Below are 20,061 nucleotides of genomic sequence, written 5' to 3' on the forward strand. Positions count from 1 at the left end.
TATCTGTTGGTGGGGAAGAGTGAGCAGGAGAGTCTCACCTTTTGAGCTGGTGTAGCAGCCTAGGTGTGTTCAGTGTAGCATAGGCCAGAACCACGTGATGTGTGTCCTTCATATCCAAATGGACCCTGGAGATCTCCACCCCCAGCTCCTGGGGTGGGTCTCAGGCATGGGCTCGGAGGTCCCAGCCATGGGCTCGGAGGCTCAGTACACACTTGGGTCTCTGCTTCTTACTAGCAGGACAATGTGTAAAGAGGTCACCTGGGGGTGACCTGGAAGTGAGGATAGGACCCCTCTGCCTTCTTTAATTTGCTCTCCTCCTCCTCAATGTCCCTGATCTTCTTTCTGCCTCCTCTTTCCATCCCTACACCTCACCTGGCTCTTAGTTTAGTATTTACTGACCCAATACCATGAGGAGAGGTCACAGAGTATATTTCTGTAAAGAAGAGGATATTTGAGGAATAGATTAGATTTGTGTCTGATACATAGAGAATCTTATTTTGCTCTTGGAGTCCTAGGGACCCACGTTTATGTGAAGGGATGCAATGAAGTATTACAGCTCAGAAGAATTTTGGTTTCCTGTAGTACTTGCAGTAACCTTTGGACGGTCCAGGCATTTACCTGAGTGAGACAAAGGTGGCAGGACGGTGGTGGGGATGCAGGGCTGACATGACGTCAGAGAAGGGCATTCATGGTGTTTACTGAGTCACACTGGTTCCCAGACCTGGCCCTGCAAGAAAATCACCTTAGGTGTTTGCTAAAAATGCATAGTGTGGACCCTATTCTAGATCTAAATCAGAATCCATGGGGTTAGGGCCAGCAACATGCACTTAGCCTATTCCTAATCTAATTTTGATGCAGCCAAGCCAGCTTTGGTCTGGGGACCATGAAGCAAAGACATTCATAGCCATAACTTTTTATAGCCTATGAAGATATCACATTTGTATAAGAGGGAAAGAAGCTCAAAGAAGTTGTTACTTGTCCCAGGTTTCATAGTTAGTAAGTGGTAGAGTGAGTGTTTGAGTTTAGGGTTATAGATCAGAGTCCCTGTGGACCAAATACACTCTGGACTGTATTAGTCCTCTAGTCACCACTGCAAACAGGTTATTTTGTGCAAAATTCAATTCTAAATGATAAATAGCCAACCTGCAGAATTAATTCTAGCTACTATTTAGTTGAGCATCTATCATGTGCCATGAATGTGACTCATTATAGCCTTGTCTTGCCGAAAAGCCTTTAAGGAAAGGGGAAGCTAAGGCCTAGAGAGGGTCAGTGGCTTCCATAAGGCAAGACATTAAGGAAAAATTGGTATCACAAAATAACAGTAGTATTGGATTATAACCCATAGAATGAAATAAATATCCATGAGTCCATCCTGATATAAATAATTAATTAAATAAAAAATAAAGGGAAGACTTGGGTCAGCTCTTCCGTACAGAAGAATTTTAATTAATAAATGTAGAAGGAATGAGGGAAATAGAAAATCACCATACACAATAATAATTATTGTAGGCAAGAGCTAAAATTCGTGTGCAAAAGTTTTAAGGAGAAACAGGAAATCTGCAAAGTAACCCCTCCTTTCCAAGGTATTTTTTTAATTGCAAAGGAAAAAATTATAACTCTATAGTGGAGAAACATGACAGACAGCACTTTAACCAAGAGACCAAGATTAACATCGCCGGTAAAAAGACATATTAACATCAGGTACCTCCTGATACCATGCACTGAGAAGTACACATCATCATAGAATAGCATTAACTAAATTGGCTAATATTGGCTTCTTATTTTGATAGTTGTACTGTGATTACACAGGATGCTAACATCAGGGGAAGATGACCGAAGGTTATACTTTACCATTTTTGCAACTTTTTCATATGTCTAAAATTATTAAAATTTTAGATTACAGTTATAAAAGAGAAGTCTTTAGGTTGTTTATTGTTCTTTATATTTTGACTCTATTTAATGTAATTTTTAATGCCCAGACTTGGGTAGTAGAGTAAAGGAAAGAATGGGGGCAACCCTCAAAACAAAACTGTCTTATCTCATGTAGCCACTAAGTTGCTTAGAGGTGTTCCTGAATACTTCTCTCTGCATCATGTAGCTGTTATAGCCTTTTGATTTTGAGGATACGATGTGAGCGTAACTTTCACTTGGGTTGCAGGGTAGTTGCTGCACACAACTGCAAGGACTTTGGACTCAGAAAGATATGAATTAAAAATCCCATCTCTCCTGATTAGTAAGCTATGTGTTCTTGACCAAGCTATACAGCCTCTCTGAGTCTCTGTCCTGATGGATAAAGCAAATAACAATACCTACCTGTAGGGTTGATATGAGAATGAAAGATAAGGTATATCAATGCTTAGTACATGGTACACCTTGAGTATATGGTGTGTGTTATTTTCACTCTTAGTTGTTATTATTATTCTTATAATTGTTATGCATTGGCTAGGTCCAGGTGAGACATGAGGAAACACAGTCATGATTACTATCTCTAAAACCTAGAAATGTTTATAAGAACATCTTTTAAAGGCAGGGGGCACTACTATTAAGATCTTTGGAGAGAGAAGGCAGAAAATGGGCCTTGGATAATTAGAAAAATGGACTCAAAGACATAAACAGAGACATGCTGGTATGGACATTTTAAGCAGATATTAATAATTGACCAACATTTTTTTTTTCACCAGCTCCTGTATTTTTCTTAATGGCAAGTAAAACTGATGAATTATTTGGATAGAAAGCTAATTAAACGATAAAATCAAGTGAGTTAGAGAAGCTGAAGTGAAAGTTACCTACACCTTGGGGGCTGGTGTTTTGTGTACAACTCGATTTACAGTAAACCATTGTTGAATATTAAATATTTAGCGCAATTACATTTGGAACACCATATGTTTGGCAAGATGTCTCATGCCCCAGATGCTCTGGAAGTGGGAAACACTGAGTCAGGAAATGATGACTATCTTTTGCTATTTTAATGTCCAGGGCCCAGCATTTCCATTATTATTTTTTAATTTGATACAGGGAAGGATAGGTTGAATACTGGCCAGTAAAAACCCCTCGGTTTCTACTACGTTCGTCTTCTAAGGAACTTGCATAATCTTAGTTGCCTAAGATTAAGGAAAGGGTGGGTGGTATTCTCCCCATTTTACGGATAGAGAAAACTGCATCAATAAGTCTAGAAGTAATTCTAGAAGAAGGTAGTACTTGGCTTAAGTTTAGATTTTTTTTTTTTTTTTTTTTTTTTTTTTTTTTTTTTTTTTTTTACTCCAGTATATTCTTTTTACCACTTCTATTCAGGTATTTGGGTAACTTCCCCTTGGAAAGATGAAGTTTTGAAATAATTAGCTGGATTTCATAGCTCTAGTTTCCATGGCTATGGTTTGAGGTGTCCATTGTCCTGGGTTTTCCCCATATATTCTTCTACCCTTTTTCTTTCCCCAAATTCAGCTAAGGAAGTCACCCCTCACCCCGTGCCTTAGAGCCGAGTGCCCCAGCTCCCAACCCAGGCAGAGGAAGAATTACACTGGGATTGGGTTGTAGGATGCTGCTTTATGGTCTGGAGGGAGTTTGTACTCAACGCTTTTGGTTTTAACTTTGGAATGGCTAATTATCTGTGTAACCCGTTTGCGTCAGTGTTGTTGACTTTTCTGATTTTGACTCACACCCAAAGATGCGGGATTCACTTTGGAAATCCATACTTTTGGGGTACGCTCCTCAAGTGCCCAATGATAGGCCATTGTGTCTTAATGTCTACCAGACACTAGAGGATTTAATAGGTTTTCTGATAGGAGGATGAGCTGGAAATCATGGATGCAAGGTCATGTTCAGCCCTGATCCCCTACCCTCACAACCCTAATATAATTACAGCCCCGAGGCTTTTATGTTGGTAGCCAGAAGGAACTAGTAAGCCTATCAGTAAGTTTTATTAATAACAGGAAAAGACCTTGTCTATGTAAGAGCAATTTGCTTTTTCTAGAGGCACCTTGGGGAGGACGTGGAAGGGAATAAAAGCCAGCCCAGTGATTGGAGGTTTCACTCTGGGGATGGTGCCAGGAAGCCAGACAGCATTATGTCCCACCAGCTGCTCCTGCCATTGAGAGGCTGCTTCCTGCTTCTCAGGATAATTACTTCACAGATGCTCATCACTAGGAGCAAGAGTAGTACCTAAGATTTAGGGCAGCCCTGCACTGAAGGAAAGGGTTGTGCTGCTGCCTCAAGTCACTGATCACAAATTTGTCTGCTCAATGAGTCCTCTTTTGTTTATGTTTCAAAATGTATTAAAGATCAAGACTTCTTGAGTGTGTGTGTTGGGGCAGACAGTTACAAGTAACTTGACTTTGTGAGAAAGGACTTTGGCACTCAAGTTAAAAGGAAGACAGTACTATCATGACAGCTTGAAAATGGGATATATTGTCAGTGATTCAATTGTGGCTCAAGGTATGAACACTGATGCATTTGGGAAAATTGTCAGATTCATTCAGCAGAAAGCAGAACTTGGTCTTTAACTAAAAGGTTGGCTCATAATTGACTCTGTTTACATCTGATATCCTCTCCTGAGGAGGGAAATGGATGCTTGATAAAATGTTGCCATCTAGAAGTCACTTAGCAAACGGAGATGTCCACATTATAGTGGAAGGGGAAGGGCAAACACATGACCTGGTTATCTCATTTGAGCCAGAAGGCAGGGACTGGAAAAATGCCATTTTATCCTTGTTTGAGTCAGGAAAAATCAGGAAGATATCCAAGGTAAGAAGTTTTTCCTCTGTTGGTGGTGGGACCCTGGGCAGAAATCAGTCAGGGAAACAGGTTTAAGTGTGATGGTTGAAGAGTCAAGTACTCACTGGAGGCTTCCAGCAGGCAAGAACAGCAGGGCTGACTAGAGACCAGCAGGTTTGGAAGTTTCAAGTTAGTCTTAAAGATATCTTTAAGTCTAACTGTGAGGACTAGAATGTGGCTATGATGTATGACTTGGAGAAATAAAAACGGTATATAGATTAGAAAATGACTATTTTATTTCCTTCAAGTTTCAGTAGTAGTTATGTGTTACATGTGTGGAGGTTAATGATGAGGATCTAGTAGTTCTCATTATCTATTGCTGTTTAACAAGCCTTCCCAAAAGTTTGTGCCTCGAAACAACATAATTTTATTATATCACAGCATTTTGTGGCTCAGGGATTTGAGCAGGGCTCTGCTGGGAGATTCTTCTGCCCCACATGGTGTTGACTGGATCACTCAGTGGTGGTTAGCTAGTGGCTAGTCTGATCTGGAGGATCCAAGACATCTTTACCCACACACCTGGTGCCTTGATGCAGAGGGCTGGAAGGTAGGGCTCAGGGGTCCCCTCCCTCTGATGTAATTTCAGGCCCTTTCCAGATGACCTCTCCAGCAGGGCGTTTGAACTTCTTAAATGGTCACTTAGAGCTCCAAGTGTAGGTGGAGCCATTTACCAAATAAGTTGCACAGAAAAAAGAACAGGTTTTGGGGGAAAAGTGGTAAGTTCTGAATGTTTTGAGTTGGGATGTGTGAGAGAAGTTGAGGTGGAGATGTTCAGTGTATAGATGACAATATAGTCTAAAGATTAAAGAAGAGGCTTGGGCCACAGATGGGGATTTTGGAGCCAATGAAGTCTTTTATGACTTCAAAGCCCTGGGAGGAGATTCCAAACCAGCAAAGGAGATGGACAAAAAACAGAGCAGAAAGAAAAGAATGTGCAGAGAGAGACATTCTGGGAGCAAGGATAGGTGTAGACTCAATAAGAGGGATTGAGCTGCAGTTCCAAGCAGGGAGGCAGGATCAAGGGACTGAGTCAGAAAATGATGACTATCTTTTGCTATTTTAGGAAATTGTTCAGGTGCTAAAAGCTTTGCCATCATGAAGACCAGGGCAAATCCTATCTCTGCCACCTGCTGGTTGTACCACTTTGAGCAGGTTCCTTACGCTCCCTGTGTCTCAATTCCTTCATCTATTAAGTAAGGATACTAATATTACTTATGCAATAGAATTGTTTTTTAAATGAATTAACCATACTATCAATTTAGTAACTGGTCTTTTTACTATTCCATACTTTAAAGATGTTTAAAAGACCCATGTCACATGATTACCTATGTAACAATCCTGCACATTCTACACATGTACCCCTGAACTTAAAATAAAAGTTGGAAATTTTTAAAAAGGCCCATGAGTCTGGAGGCTAGCTGATCTTTGACGTTAGAACAATTTGGTGGCAATGTTGTTAAATTTATGTGGCACGACAGCAAATGCTACATGGTGGTAAATTCCACTGTAACAGGCTTGAAAAAAATCCCATAATTTCATTTCATAAGTGATTGCAGTTTAGTTACTAGTGTACTTTAAAATAAATAGTAATACATGGTTTTTTTTTTTACATCCAATTGCATTTTCAAATTATGACTTTTTTTTGAGTATACATTAAATATTTCTTGGGAGTAGGGACTGGACTGCAAGGGTCAGGATGGCCTTCCATCTGTTTTTGTAAATAAGGTTTTACTGGAACCCAGCTAATTCTGTTCATTTACATATTGTCTGCAGCTGCTTCCATGCTCCAATAGCAGAGTTGAGTAGTTGTGAAAGAGATCCATGTAGATCACAAAGCTTAAAATATTTACTTTACAAAAAATAAAAATTGCCAACTCCTGTTAGAGAGCGTTGACGTTAGTGAAGGGGATGGAGGTTGCTTAATGGATGAAGGGACACATAGGCTTTTTTTTAGACCTCCTGGCCCCTCCCCTAATTTGTACAGTGTTTCTTCTTCTGGCTGTTGTCTCTCTTTTGCCCATCCCTGGGACCCTAGAATACAAAAGCATCATGGCTAAAGGAGTGAAAAACACTACAGTGAAACAATGAAGATTCTTTCTTTCTTTCTTTCTTTCTTTCTTTCTTTCTTTCTTTCTTTCTTTCTTTCTTTCTTTCTTTCTTTCTTTCTTTCTTTCTTCTCCTCTTCCTTCCTTCCTTCCCTCCCTCCCTCCTTCTTTCCTTCCTTCCTTCCTTCCTTCTTTCTTTCTTTCTTTCTTTCTTTCTTTCTTTCTTTCTTTCTTTCTTTCTTTCTTTCTTTCTTTCTTTCCCTCCCTCCCTCCCTCCCTCTCTCTCTCTCTCTCTCTTTCCCTCCCTCCCTGCCTCTCTCCTTCCTTCCTTCTTTCTTTCTTTCTTTCTTTCTTTCTTTCTTTCTTTCTTTCTTTCTTTCTTTCTTTCTTTCTTTCTTTCTTTCTTTCTTTTCCTTCCTTCCTTCCTTCCTTCCTTCCTTCCTTCTTTCTTTTTCTTTTTTCTTTTCTTTTCTTTCTTTTTTTTTTTGAGATGGAGTCTCACTCTGTTGCCCAGGCTGGAGTTCAGTGGCACAATCTAGGCTCACTGCAACGTCTGCCTCTGGGCTCAAGCAATTCTCCTGCCTCAGCCTCCCGAGTAGTTGGGACTACAGGCACGTGCCACTACACTCAGCTAATTTTTTGTATCTTTAGTAGAGACAGGGTTTCACCCTGTTAGCCAGGACGGTCTTGATATCCTGACCTCAGGTGATCTGCCTGCCTTGGCCTCCCAAAGTGCTGGGATTATAGGCATGAGCCACTTACCCAGTGGATTTTCTTACATAGACTGATTTCCAAATGGACAAACATTTTTGAGCGTTTGTGATCTACAGGTTTGTTGATGTTGTTATTGTTGCTGTTGTGTCATAGATTTTCTTGAAACTAGAATGGAAACCATAACTGTTGGCAGCTAAGTAACTAGGTCTTGCTATAGCCTTATAATCTGGAACACTGATAAGGCTGCATTCACCAGATGGCATTCTTTTTTCTCCAGAAGAGGTCAGAGGGGCTGGGAATGACATAAATTGGCTGCATGATAATGCAGGGACTAAGTTACTCTGGAGCTTTTGTCTAGGTGGATGTGAGAATCAGGCCATCGTTTTAGAGTCATCATGGGAATTGCTCAAATTTTGGATCTGGTTACTATTGAGGTGAAAAACAATCTCCTGTCTGGGGAGGTGCATTCATTCTTTTTAAAAGCCCCCTGGGTTATTTAACATATTTCTCTGGGCTACAAATTACTCTGGCTTAGGGTACCAAGGGCTTTGAGAAAGTAAACAGAGAAGTGCATAATTTATTCTGTAATCATACACTGAATCGATTTCAACAGAAGCCAAACATTTGAAGATAACTAAGTGCTATATTGTTTACTTTCAGATGCAATTTTTTTTGGTCTTAGCAGTGGCCAAATTAAAAATCAATCTTCTTAGTCACAAATTACTGCCTCACACCCACCTTCTTTTCCCCCAACCAAACCAAAATGAGAATATATGAAAGATACACACCATTTGTATGATGAGGTAGAGAAAAATGATCTCTCAGGGCTAAGTGCAGCTGCGCCTAGCAAAATCACAAAGAAAGAAACATACATTGGCAATATCCTCATCCTTCAGGTTGATAGGCTGAGGACTGTTAGAACAAAGAATCTCAGGAGTTCTGGAATCAGCCTTCCACCATCTCCACCAAGATTACAGATAAGGAAACCAAAACATAGATTTAGGAATCTCTCTGCTTTTCACCCCCTTTGTGTAGCTTATCTTCTTTCTCTTGAAACTGCTCTCAACTAAAATAAATTTGTTCTAAGAAAAATCTTGAAATATGGTCAGGTAGATTTCAATAATTCTGCAAATCTGTTAAAACTGGGATCTTTCACAGGGGCTTTGCAGGTTTCCAGGGTTTAAGCTTAAGGCAAAGGGAATAAATCCCCAGGGAAAGGATTTTAAACACCATGGAAGACAGCTTTTAGTGGAGAGTTAGGGAGGCTGTTTTAGGTCTGGTTTGAAGAAGCAGACCTTGAGATAAAAATTTCTGTTTAAGTGATTTGTTAGGAAGTGTTTCTAGGAAAAGACTTGTAGGGCAGTAGAGAATTAGATGAGGGAGGGAAAGGAGGTCAAGTAAGTGTGTAATGCTGGGCAGAGTCATGTAGAGGGTATTTTGGGCTCATAGGGAAGTTCTGGAATCAGTGTAGGCCATGCCTTAGAGTTGTCACATCCAAGGGGTGAGGGAGCAGAGGTATTTATACTACCACATCTGATAGTCATTAATTAAGAGCTACCCTGGTTTGTGGAGGGTGAGATGGGGTAGGAAGTTTCAATTCTCTACCCTGTGGTGGACTCCAGTAAACTGAGGTCAGCCTTCCTAAAAAGCGTCAGGCTGCTGGGGGGCTTGAGAGTATCTGCTGCAGATGCCTTCCTGGTACCTTCAAATCATACTAAGGGGTGCATCCACTGGTTCATCTTGCTCCCCTAGTTCATTTTGTAGAATCAGTGATGGGGTCTTAGCTTCCTTATAGCTTTTGGAAATTTTATTCTATGTGAGAGTTGAGGAAAATAAGATTTCGGTTACAGTAAATTAGCCAGAAATTGAGATATTTGATTACCAGGTTCTCCTTTCTGCCTGTCTTAGGGAAACTTGGTTTTCAGTAAGGAGAAAGACTTAAAAATATCAGAACAGCATATATTCCAAGTAGCAATCAAAAGGAAAATAGCAATGCAATAAATGTTCTAAGCCTTATATCTAATTACCAAGCATGCCACATCATGGTGGTTATTTTTTCCCTAAAGTGTAATCCATCTGTACCTCCAATAATAGCGGGAGTTATTGGTGTAGTCCAGACTACATTTCACTGGCAAACTCATAACTCTAATTGGAAGAATGAGAAAAGAGAGGAGAGAGAGGAAGGGGATGAAGAGAGAGGCAAAGGGCTAACAGCTGGTATTGCAATTATATAGATAATTGATCTCCTCATGTTGAACAGAAGGGAGAGTGAGACGGGGAGTCGGGGAGGAAGAGAAGGACAAAGTTAGGCTGGGTGTGGTGGCTCACATAGTTAATCCCGGCACTTTGGGAGGCTGAGGCAGGTGGATCACTTGAGGTCAGGAGTTCGAGACCAGTCTGGCCTACATGGTGAAACCCCATCTCTACTAAAATATATATATAAATTAGCCGGGCATGGTGGCCTGTGCCTGTAGTCTCAGATACTCTGGAGACTGAGGCGGGAGAATTGCTTGAACCTTCGAGGCAGAGGTTGCAGTGAGCCGAAGGCTGCTGTGAGCTGAGATTGTGCCACTACACTCCAGCCTGGGTGACAGAGCAAGACTCTGTCTCAAAAAAAAAAAAAAAAAAAAAAAAAAAAAAAAAAAAAAAAAAAGAAGGACACAGTTAGACTCACGGAAACTGCCGTGGTACCAAGTGAGAAGTTTCTTTCATGGAGCCTAAAGATGGAAACAGCCAGTGCTGTTGAGCCTTCTTGATGCACCAAGCTCTGTTCTAAGGCCTTCTTCATGAATTAACCCATTTACACTTCCCGATGATGCTGTAAGTGAGGAAACCAGGGAACCAGCTCAAAGTCCACAGCTTGTCAATGTTAGGGCTTGGATTTGAATCTAGGCCTGCTGGCTCCTGGGTCTGACCACAGCGTCAACCCTGGGTGCTCAGCTGGGTTTGATATCTGCCTATCATGTATGAACTCCTTCAGGTTAATTTACATGAAATCTACTTTCATCCTCTGAGTAGACATTATCCATCTTCTTTAAAAAAATAGATTTTTAATTATTTGTGTAATGTACTGTGTTAGGCTGTTCCTGCATTGCTATAAAGAAGTATATGAGACTGGGTAATTTATAAGAAAACAGGTTTAGTTGGCTCATGGTTCTGAAGGCTGTACAGGAGTCATGGCACCAGCATCTTCTTCTGGGGAGGCATCAGGGAGCTTGCAGTCATGGTGGATGGCCAAAGGCAAGCAGACATCTCACACAGTGAGAGCAGGAGAGAGGGGGAAAGCACCACACACTTTTAAATGTCCAGGTCTTGCAAGAACTCACTATCGCAAGCACAGCACCAAGAGGAAGGTGCTAAACCATTAATGAGAAATCTGCCCCCATGCTCCAATCACTCCCCATCAGGCCCCACCTCCAACATTGGGGATTACGGTTCAACATGAGATTTGGTTGAGGACACGTATCCCAACTGTATCATGCACCAGTACATGTAAAAAAGTTAAAGCTAAAACATCACGGAAAATACTGAAATCATGGTTTTCTTTGGCTAACACTCCTAAACGTGTGTTCCCCACTCCTATTATCCTCCCATTAGTCTCGTTTTACTGCCTATCATTTCGGATCTTTACCAATATATTTAGATGCTTACATATGTATTTTTTGAATATATGGTAATGTCTGTACTTTTTATTTAAAAATAACACATACTAAATATATAGTGAAGTTGTTCAAAGCCTCCCAAACTTCCTCAATTTCTGACTGTCTTAGTATCTTAGTGATTATTTTGTTGCCTCCATAGGCCAGGAGAATACCTAATAGTTTCATCTAATAAGAGTTAGATCCAAACAAGTAGTTGTGTCCTAAAATCTTAGTAGTTATGTAAAACATTATACATATAAATTGCAGAAAAAATAGTATTTTCATTTCATTCTTAAACAACCACAAGTGCTTAACAACGGGTGCCTGTTGGGCACCCCTAGGATCATATTGGACAGACCACCATGCTCATTGCTTGTTGCACACCTATTTCTGTGTGGTACTTGCTTATTATCATAGCAACTGCTAGAAACCAAGCTTTGCAAAAAATATATATATTTGATACCTTATACACATATGACATCAAAAGGAATATAGCACAGCCAGGTGTGTTGGCTCATGTCTGTGATCCTAGCACTTTGGGAGACCAAGGTGGGAGGATTGCTTGAGCCCAGGTGTTTGAGACCAGCCTGGGCAACGTAGGAAGCCCTGCCAGGAAAAAAAAAAAAAAAGGAATATAGCACAATCTAATGTTGGAACTGTGTACTCCTTCGAGTTCATAATTCACATGGAGCTGACTGATGTCTACTATGGCTGTGTTTCTCTGGGGGTGATTTAGTGCACAATTTGGGAACTGATTGCAGGTATAATGATAAATTTTTCAGTTCACTTTTTGTATCCCACATTATGCCTTAGAGATCTGTCCATGCTACACATAAAGATCTCCCTCATAGAAAACACTGCTGCAGAATCATCCAGAATATGAACAGACCACAGTCTGTTTACCCCTTTTCCTGATGATGGCCATTAATGTTATTTCTAATATTTTGTAATTTTATATAATATTGCAGTGAAGATTCTTGTTGGGTACCTCTTTGTTTGCATGGGTGAGTTGGAGAATAAAGAAATTGCTGGGCTATGGGCCTGTCAGGTGTTTTTTGGGTTTTTTTTTGAAACGCAGTCTTGCTCTTGCGGCCTAGGCTGGAGTGCAATGGCGCCATCTTGGCTCACTGCAACCTTCACCTCCTGGGTTCAAGGGATTCTCCTGTCTCAGCCTCCCCAGTAGCTGGGATTACAGGCACCTGCCACCACGCCAGGCTAATTTTTATATTTTTAGTAGCGATGGGGTTTCACCACGTTGGCCAGGCTGGTCTCACACTCCTGATCTCAGATGATCCACCCACCTTGGCCTCCCAAAATGTTGGGATTACAGGTGAGAGCAAGCCACTGCACCTGGTCTTTTTTAACTTTTAAGTTAGGGGTACATGTGCAGGTTTGTTATATAGGTAAACTTGTGTCTTAGGGGTTTGTTGTATAGATTATTTCATCACACACATATTAAGCCAAGTTTCCATTAATTATTTTGCCTGATCCTCTCCCTCGTCCCACCCTTTGCCCTCTGATAGGCCCCAGTGTGTGTTGTTCCCCTCCGAGTGTCCATGTATTCTCATAATTTATCTCCCATCTATAAGTGGGAACATGTGGTATTGGTATTTGGTTTTCTGTTTCTGTGTTAGTGATTTAATGAATACTAACAAGTTGAACTTTGCCCTCTTTGAAGAAATGATTTCCTGTAATTCCTTGAAACGTTATTGCTGGCTTATTTTTCCTAGGACTCTATACCTCATGACTCTCCCTTTGGGGAAGAATAGCTGTCCTGGAAAGGTGTGTAGAGATCACCTTGTAGAAATGGGTAACTGAGATACACTAGGTCTGAAAGGCAAATGTAGGGTGTGAATAGGCTAAGAGGAAAAGGGTGATAGAAACTGATCTGAAACTGCAAAGTGTATTTCTTAGGACAACAAGGAGGCCAGTTTATTTAGAGTAAATAATTTATTTAGGACACAGATGGCAAATACCTTGCAGGCATGCCTTACATGTTCCCTGTCCCCTCCATGGCAGACACTGCCAATCTATAGTGGCATGGCAGACATAGCCAGTCCGTTATGGCACTCATTCTCTCAGAGCCTGCACCTGGTTTTGGAATCCTCCTCACAGTCCTGGTGTGGGCACACAAAATGAAACTGACTTGGCACCCTGGAGTCAGAGACAAGTTGGAGAAGCACGTTGAAGTTAGGCAGGAAAGGGCCGAGGAGTTCGAAGAATGCCAAACAAGGAGAATTTGGAAAACATATTTATATTTCGGACAAAATAACTGGTGATTCTGTTCTGCAAAACAATTGCAGTAAGTATTGATCTCTTGCCGCTATTTGTTTTCTTACCTTAGTTCTAAATGATCCTATTCATTCATTTCTAGAAAAGTAATTTAACCACCAGGGGCCTCTTTTATTATTCTTCTCCATGAAGCACATATATTGAAAGATGTGGTCTAACAATGAAACTGTACCTATTAAGTAATAAGAACTGCATCGGCCAACAACAATCATTTTATTTAGTATTTTCACATTTCATGCACTGTGTATATTACATTTGTTAACTTTTAAATCCTCACAACAGCCCTACAAGGTGGGTGTGATTACTGTTCCCATTTTATAGTTGAGGAAACCGAGACACAGAGAGATTAAGCATCTTGTACAAGGTTTATAGCTAGTAAGTGGTATAATCAATGAGTCTTCCACTGTTCAGTTATAAAAACTATATAACTTCTAATTAGAAGGCGATAACGAGAGTCCCCAAATGAGTTGATACAATTTTAGCCAGAAGCAAAAAGACTTGTTTTTTCAGTTTGTCTGTGCAACGTGCTCAGGGGTAAATATATCTTGTTGTTTTTTTGTTTGTTTGTTTGTTTGTTTTGTTAGACTTTCCCTAATGTTGAAACACTTATAAGACTCCCATTATTGTTTTTGAAGACTGCGGAGATCTGACACCCTCAGTGGTTTCTAATCACTGTTTATCAGCAGAGTGACCTTAGGCAAGCTGTTTAACATCCTGAGCCCCAGTCTTCTTATTTATAAGTGGAGTGGTAGGAGGACTACATAAGATAGCACATGGAAACGTTTGAATGGCACTTGGCATTTAGTAAGCACTCAACAAATACTAGCTCTTATTATGGTTATGCATTTACATCAAAGAATATGGATAGCACAGGACCTGAGGCTTACTGGATAACACAAAGGAGATAGAGTGAGGTGCAAGAGCTCAATGGACGGTAAGTTTGCTCTTCTGATTTCCTCTCCAGCATCAAACAGGCAGGGTGCCTCCAGAAGGAGAGCTCCCTGACCTCAGGATGGATACCCCAGGACACCCCCTGTATCATCTCTAAACTACAGGTGTATAAAGTGACTCTAAGTGACATTCCATGAGCAGCTTCGGGGACCTCATGGTTAGTGATCTCAAAAGCTGCCCAGCTCTCAGCATGTCGGAGTGATCTTTGTATGTGCTGCAGAGAGGGCCAGCCATCGGGAACAGCGTGGTGCCTACTTCAAATGCCTGACAGTAACATGGTTCTGAGCTCCCCATGTCTTTTGGTTTCTTTATTTTGTGATAGAGCTGATTTTTCTTCTTGATGACCTCGGCCTCTGGAAACGAGATATTTAAGATCATTGACTCCTCCCTACTGTAAAGGAAGAATTGCCTCTGCATGTGATAGGGCTAATGCCAGCTTGACCCAATATTCCTCTTAAGGGAATTTGTCCCAGAAGCAGGACTGGATGCTGATGCTGCCTTGGACTGTGATTCTTTCAGGTCGTGGATGTCAAATGCCAAAAGTCTTTAGCCATCTGCGACTTTCACAGAACCATGGAGCTCAAACAGTCACCTAGGAGTCAATTAGGGGTACTAGAACATCCCATTTGAGTGCATATTCTCTCTCTCGTCCTTCTCTCCTAGCAACTGTCTGACTCACATATTACTTGGAAAATGTTAACTCTGTAATTTATATCCTTGTCTGTGCTATGATTATTGCCAAGTTGTTTATGTCAGTCTTCAGAGTGTGGAACGCTGAAGAGTGTCTATGGAAACTGAGGCTGTACTTTGGAATTCCTTTTAGTTATTAGGTATGCATTGTATGGTCCAGCAATTTGACCTCTGATCTCTGCTTTTTTTTTTTTTTTTTTTTTTTCCTCTCTAGCACTGGCTTGAACCTAACAAGTCCATCTTCAAGCAAATGAAATGTAAGTGTCAATCTGTGACTTCACTTTTGCTACAGGGTGTCCAAAGATAGATATTCTTCCCTGACAAACTTCCTCCTGCCAGGGGAAAAACAGAGTTGAAGAGGTGTTGCGGGGAGTGGGGGCTTCCCTCTCCCCAGGAGAGCTCTGTATCTTCTCCCCTCTTTTTCTATGACCCTCGCCTGCACCAGCATCCTATAGTCTCCGGGCCTTTCCCACCCCACCCCCACCATCTTGCCCTCATATTTGATATTTGAACAGGGGCTTTGGAATTGGATGGTTAAATACCTCTTAAATACAATCACCAGGTACCTGGTTCCTTTTGATTATGAGGGTTGCTAGTCAGTCGTTAAGTGTGGGAGGGGGCGCAGTATTATGGAAGATGGGAGAAGCAGATGTGTTTGGAAACTAAAATTTTGCCAATGACTTTGCTGAAGACTGTATCATTCTTTTCCATTCCTTGAACTCCCTGAAATGAAAAACATTTTTTTTTTTTTCTGGGCAATTGTTTTAAATCTCCGATGTTCTGAACTTTTTTTTTTTTTTTTTTTTTAACCAGTGAGCTCTTGGGGAAGTTGGCTTGGGTAATGACATCTCTCTAGCACCCCCTGGTCATCCACCTGGGACCCTATGAGGAGGGTATTCATTGGTAATCCTGGGTGACACGATGTTTTGTTCTGGCCACTCATGCCAGACTGTAGCCAACCTGCTTTTATTTATGGTTGGGAGGAGAATTTCTGAAATTCACCTCAGAAATGTACTGCCTGACCCCAAATCCACTTATCCCTCCACATCCGCTTTCCCAGGGCTCTGAAATGCAGGTGATAAATCAGTTTCCCATCAGAGGTTAGGTGAATGCATATTATGTCACATGTCATCATTCAAGGGATTGTTTCCTTTTTTGAATATGAAGAAATTATTCTGGGCAGGGTTTTCAGGTGAAAGAAGGAAGAAACCGAACGTGGACTACAAACTAGCAGCCAGCGTATCTCTTCTTTAACTTTCTTCTTTTTGCCTGCCTCCCTGTCCCTTTCTCCCTCTCTTCCTCCCTTCCCATTCCTCCTTCCCTCGGTCCTTTTCTTTTCCTTCCCCTCCCTCTTCCATCCTTCAAGGGCAAACTCTGTCTGGCTAGTGAGGAAGGAGGGTTCAGATTACACAAATGCAGCAGTGGGTGTGGAAAGTCCAGGGAGGCCAGGCTGCTCTGGTAAGGCTGGAACAGAGTTGGGGTGGGGCTGGAGCAGAATTCGGGCAAGACCGGAACAGAGTTAGGATGTACATCCAAATAGAAGTAGTAGGACAGGCTGGGCATGGTGGCTCACGCCTGTAATCCCAGCATTTTAGGAGGCTGAGGTGGGTGGATCACGAGGTCAAGAGATTGAGACCATCCTGGCCAACATGGTGAAACCCCATCTTTACTAAAAATGCAAAAATTAGCTGGGTGTGGTGGCATGCGCCTGTAGTCCCACATACTTGGGAGGCTGAGGCAGGAGAATCGCTTGAACCCAGGATGCGGCGGTTGCAGTGGGCAGAGATCATGCCACTGCATCATTCCAGCCTGGGTGACAGAGCGAGACTCCATCTCAAAAAAAAAAAAAAAAAAAAGAGAGACTGCATATAGTATGATATGCAGGATAATGAGAATGAGCTAAAATGCCTGAGAAAAAAATTGCTGATTCCTGGCTTTTGTTCCTTGACTACAGAACGTTGACATTTTTGTTTATATATTTGAAAATATTTAGACTATTTTCCAGTATACTAAATGGTTCTTTGACTTTGGTTCTTATTAAATAAATGCCATGCAATATTTTCCTTTTGTCCTTAAGCCATACCCAGTTTTGAAATAGAAATGTATCTTTGAAGGCATTTCAATACTTAATAGAAGCAAAAATTAAACTTTCTGAGAAGTTTAAAACTTGTGAGAAATTTAGTGTTTAAGAGCATTGTCTCTATAATACAGCAAATCTGAACAACCAACTAAAATGCATATATTTTTTTTAAAGACAGGGTCTCATTCTGTCACCCAGGCTTTAGTGCAGTGGTGTAATCTTGGCTCACTGCAATCTCACCTCCCAGGTTCAAGCGATTCTTGTGCCTCAGCCTCCCAAATAGCTGGGACTATGGGTGCGCACTACTGTGCCTGGCTAATTTTTGTGTTTTTAGTAGAGACTGGATTTCACCATGTTCACCAGGCTGGTCTTGAACTTCTGATCTTAGGTGATCTGCCCCCCTCTGCCTCCCAAATTATTGGGATTACAGGCGTGAGCCACTGCACCCACCCTAAAATACATGATGTTTCTTTAGAATGGTGCGAAGATTGGCATTTGACTACTGGCCAGTTTTAATCTAATGACAAATGAAATCTGAATCTGGAAAATAGAATTGTGTAAAATTCAGTGTCTGAACCAGACAGGGTAACTCACTGGTTCTAGGACTGCAAGGGTCTTACCCACCACCCAATCCCTGTTGTATTGCTAAAGACATTACTGAACAAAAAATGATGTAATTTTCTCAAGATCACAAACCTAGTTTGATTGTTGTTGTTGATGATGTCTTTCAGAATGAAGAATTTCTGTGTTCTTGTACATATGCCCTAGAAATATTAACTTTACTGTAAATTAGAAAATTTTTAAACTAGGGCTTTTATATTGTTAATCCAGAGAAACCAAGTCCAACCCTGGGGACTCGTCCATGAATTTATCCAAAGAGTCTGGTCACAGAGCCCCAGTGGCTTCATCCTTTCATGCTCGTATCACCTTTCAGTAGGCAACGGCTGCAGAATTCCTTGGAGGAACTCTTTCCCACTCACAGAGGATGATGGACCTTCAGGTCCTTCTCTCTGACCCTATTAAGATCCTTCTGACTATGGATGTTCCCAGGAATGATGTTTCCCAGGGTTGGCTGAAGGTCAGCTATCCTGATTAACAAACCCTTTACAAAGGCGTTATTATTTTTTACCAGTTAAAAAAAATCATGTTTGTGTTTTTTCAAACAGTTTAGAAAGATTTAAAATGAAGACAAAAACTATTTCCTTGCTCCTCCCCCTATATCAAGCTCACCCCAAAGAAATAACATTTGCGAACAATATTTCGTATATCCTTCCAAGAATTTCTATGAATGTATACAATCCCCCAACATATATGTCCTTTGATAAACAGCAATGAGATCAATCTCTGTATATTGTTCTTCATCTTGTTATTTTTTCTTGATTAATTTTAGAAATTTAAAAATATCAGTAATTGATGATTGGTCTCATTTAAAAAATGGTTTTCTGAGTTAATCGTATGCATGTATATTATTTATTTGTTTAGAGACGGAGTCTCACTCTGTAGCCCAGGCTGGAGTGCAGTTGCGTGATCTTGGCTCACTGCAACCTCTGCATCCCTGGTTAACACTGTTCTCCTGCCTCAGTGTCTCTGAGTAGCTGGGATTACAGGCATGTGCCACCACACCCAGCTAATTTTTGTACTTTTAGTAGAGACAGGGTTTCTCCAGATCGGCCAGGCTGGTCTTGACTCCTGACCTCAGGTGATCCGCCCACTTTGGCCTCCCAAAGAATTGAGATTACAAGTGTGAGCCACTGCGCCTGGCCTATAATATATTTATTCATGGAGATCAAGGTGGTTTTGGTGGTTTCCGGTATTTTGCTATTGTAAATTATACTGCAATAAACATGCTGTATACAGTATTGCATCTTGTGAAAGTACATCTGTGCTAAAAATTCCTAGAAATGGGCCAGGTGTGATGGCTCATGCCTGTAATCCCAGCACTTTGGGAGGCTGAGGCGGGTGGATCACGAGGTCAGGAGATCGAGACCAACCTGGCCAACATGGTGAAACCCCGTCTCTACTAATAATACAAAACTTAGCTGGGCATGGTGGCACATGCCTGTAATCCCAGCTATTTGGGAGGCGGAGGCAGGAGAATCGCTTGAACCAGGGAGTCGGAGGTTGCAGTGAGCTGAGATTGCGCCACTACACTCCAGCCTGGGCAACAAGCTCGAACTCTGTCTCAAAAAAAAAAAAAAAAAAAAAAAAAAATCCTAGAAATAGAATAAGTAGATCTAAAGATATATACATTTCAAATTTCCTTGGTGATAAATATCTAGTCAAGGAGCTTGTAGCCATTTAAATCTAATGACACAAAATGTTACAAAAAATCGAATGACACAAATGACACAATCTGTCTCCCACAAATATTACCTGAGAATGCTTGTTTCCCCAAAACTTGTTGAAAACAGGGATAAATTTATTTTTCAAGTTTATGAAGGAAGAGAAATGTCTGTTTAATTGAAAAGCTAATTAATTACACAGTTACTTAATTTGGTATACATTTTTACATTAAGATGTTTCTTAAAGTCTTATTTCTCCTCTGAACTTAGAAGAGATGCTAATATTTTAATTTTTAAATTAACGTAGCCTGCAGCCCCAGCTACTCGAGTGGGAGGCTGAGGCAGGAGAATAGCGTGACCATGGGAGGCGGAGCTTGCAGTGAGCTGAGATTGTGCCACTGCACTCCAGCCTGGGTGACATAGCGAGACTCTGTCTCAAAAATAATAATAATAATAAATAAAGTAAAAAATTAATTAACATATGGTAAAATGGACTTTATTTCTTTATTTTTGTCTGTAGTTCTGTGAGCCTTTACTCATATAGATTTTTGCGACCACCAACATAGACAGGATGCCCAACAGTGTCCTTGTTTTCA

General features: G+C 41.0%; 1 protein-coding gene across 2 annotated transcripts in view; it reads left to right on the forward strand.

The window, feature by feature from the left end:
• Positions 1–20,061, forward strand: part of FRMD3 (FERM domain containing 3) — a 292,877-nt gene that overhangs the window by 157,806 nt on the left and 115,010 nt on the right. For both annotated transcript variants that reach the window (XM_073021498.1, XM_007969584.3), the window contains exon 3: positions 15,318–15,360. In XM_073021498.1, the coding sequence (XP_072877599.1) occupies positions 15,318–15,360 (43 nt within the window). The remainder of the gene's footprint in view (positions 1–15,317; positions 15,361–20,061) is intronic.

Source organism: Chlorocebus sabaeus, chromosome 12, assembly GCF_047675955.1.
Source record: "Chlorocebus sabaeus isolate Y175 chromosome 12, mChlSab1.0.hap1, whole genome shotgun sequence".
Taxonomy (NCBI): domain Eukaryota; kingdom Metazoa; phylum Chordata; class Mammalia; order Primates; family Cercopithecidae; genus Chlorocebus; species Chlorocebus sabaeus.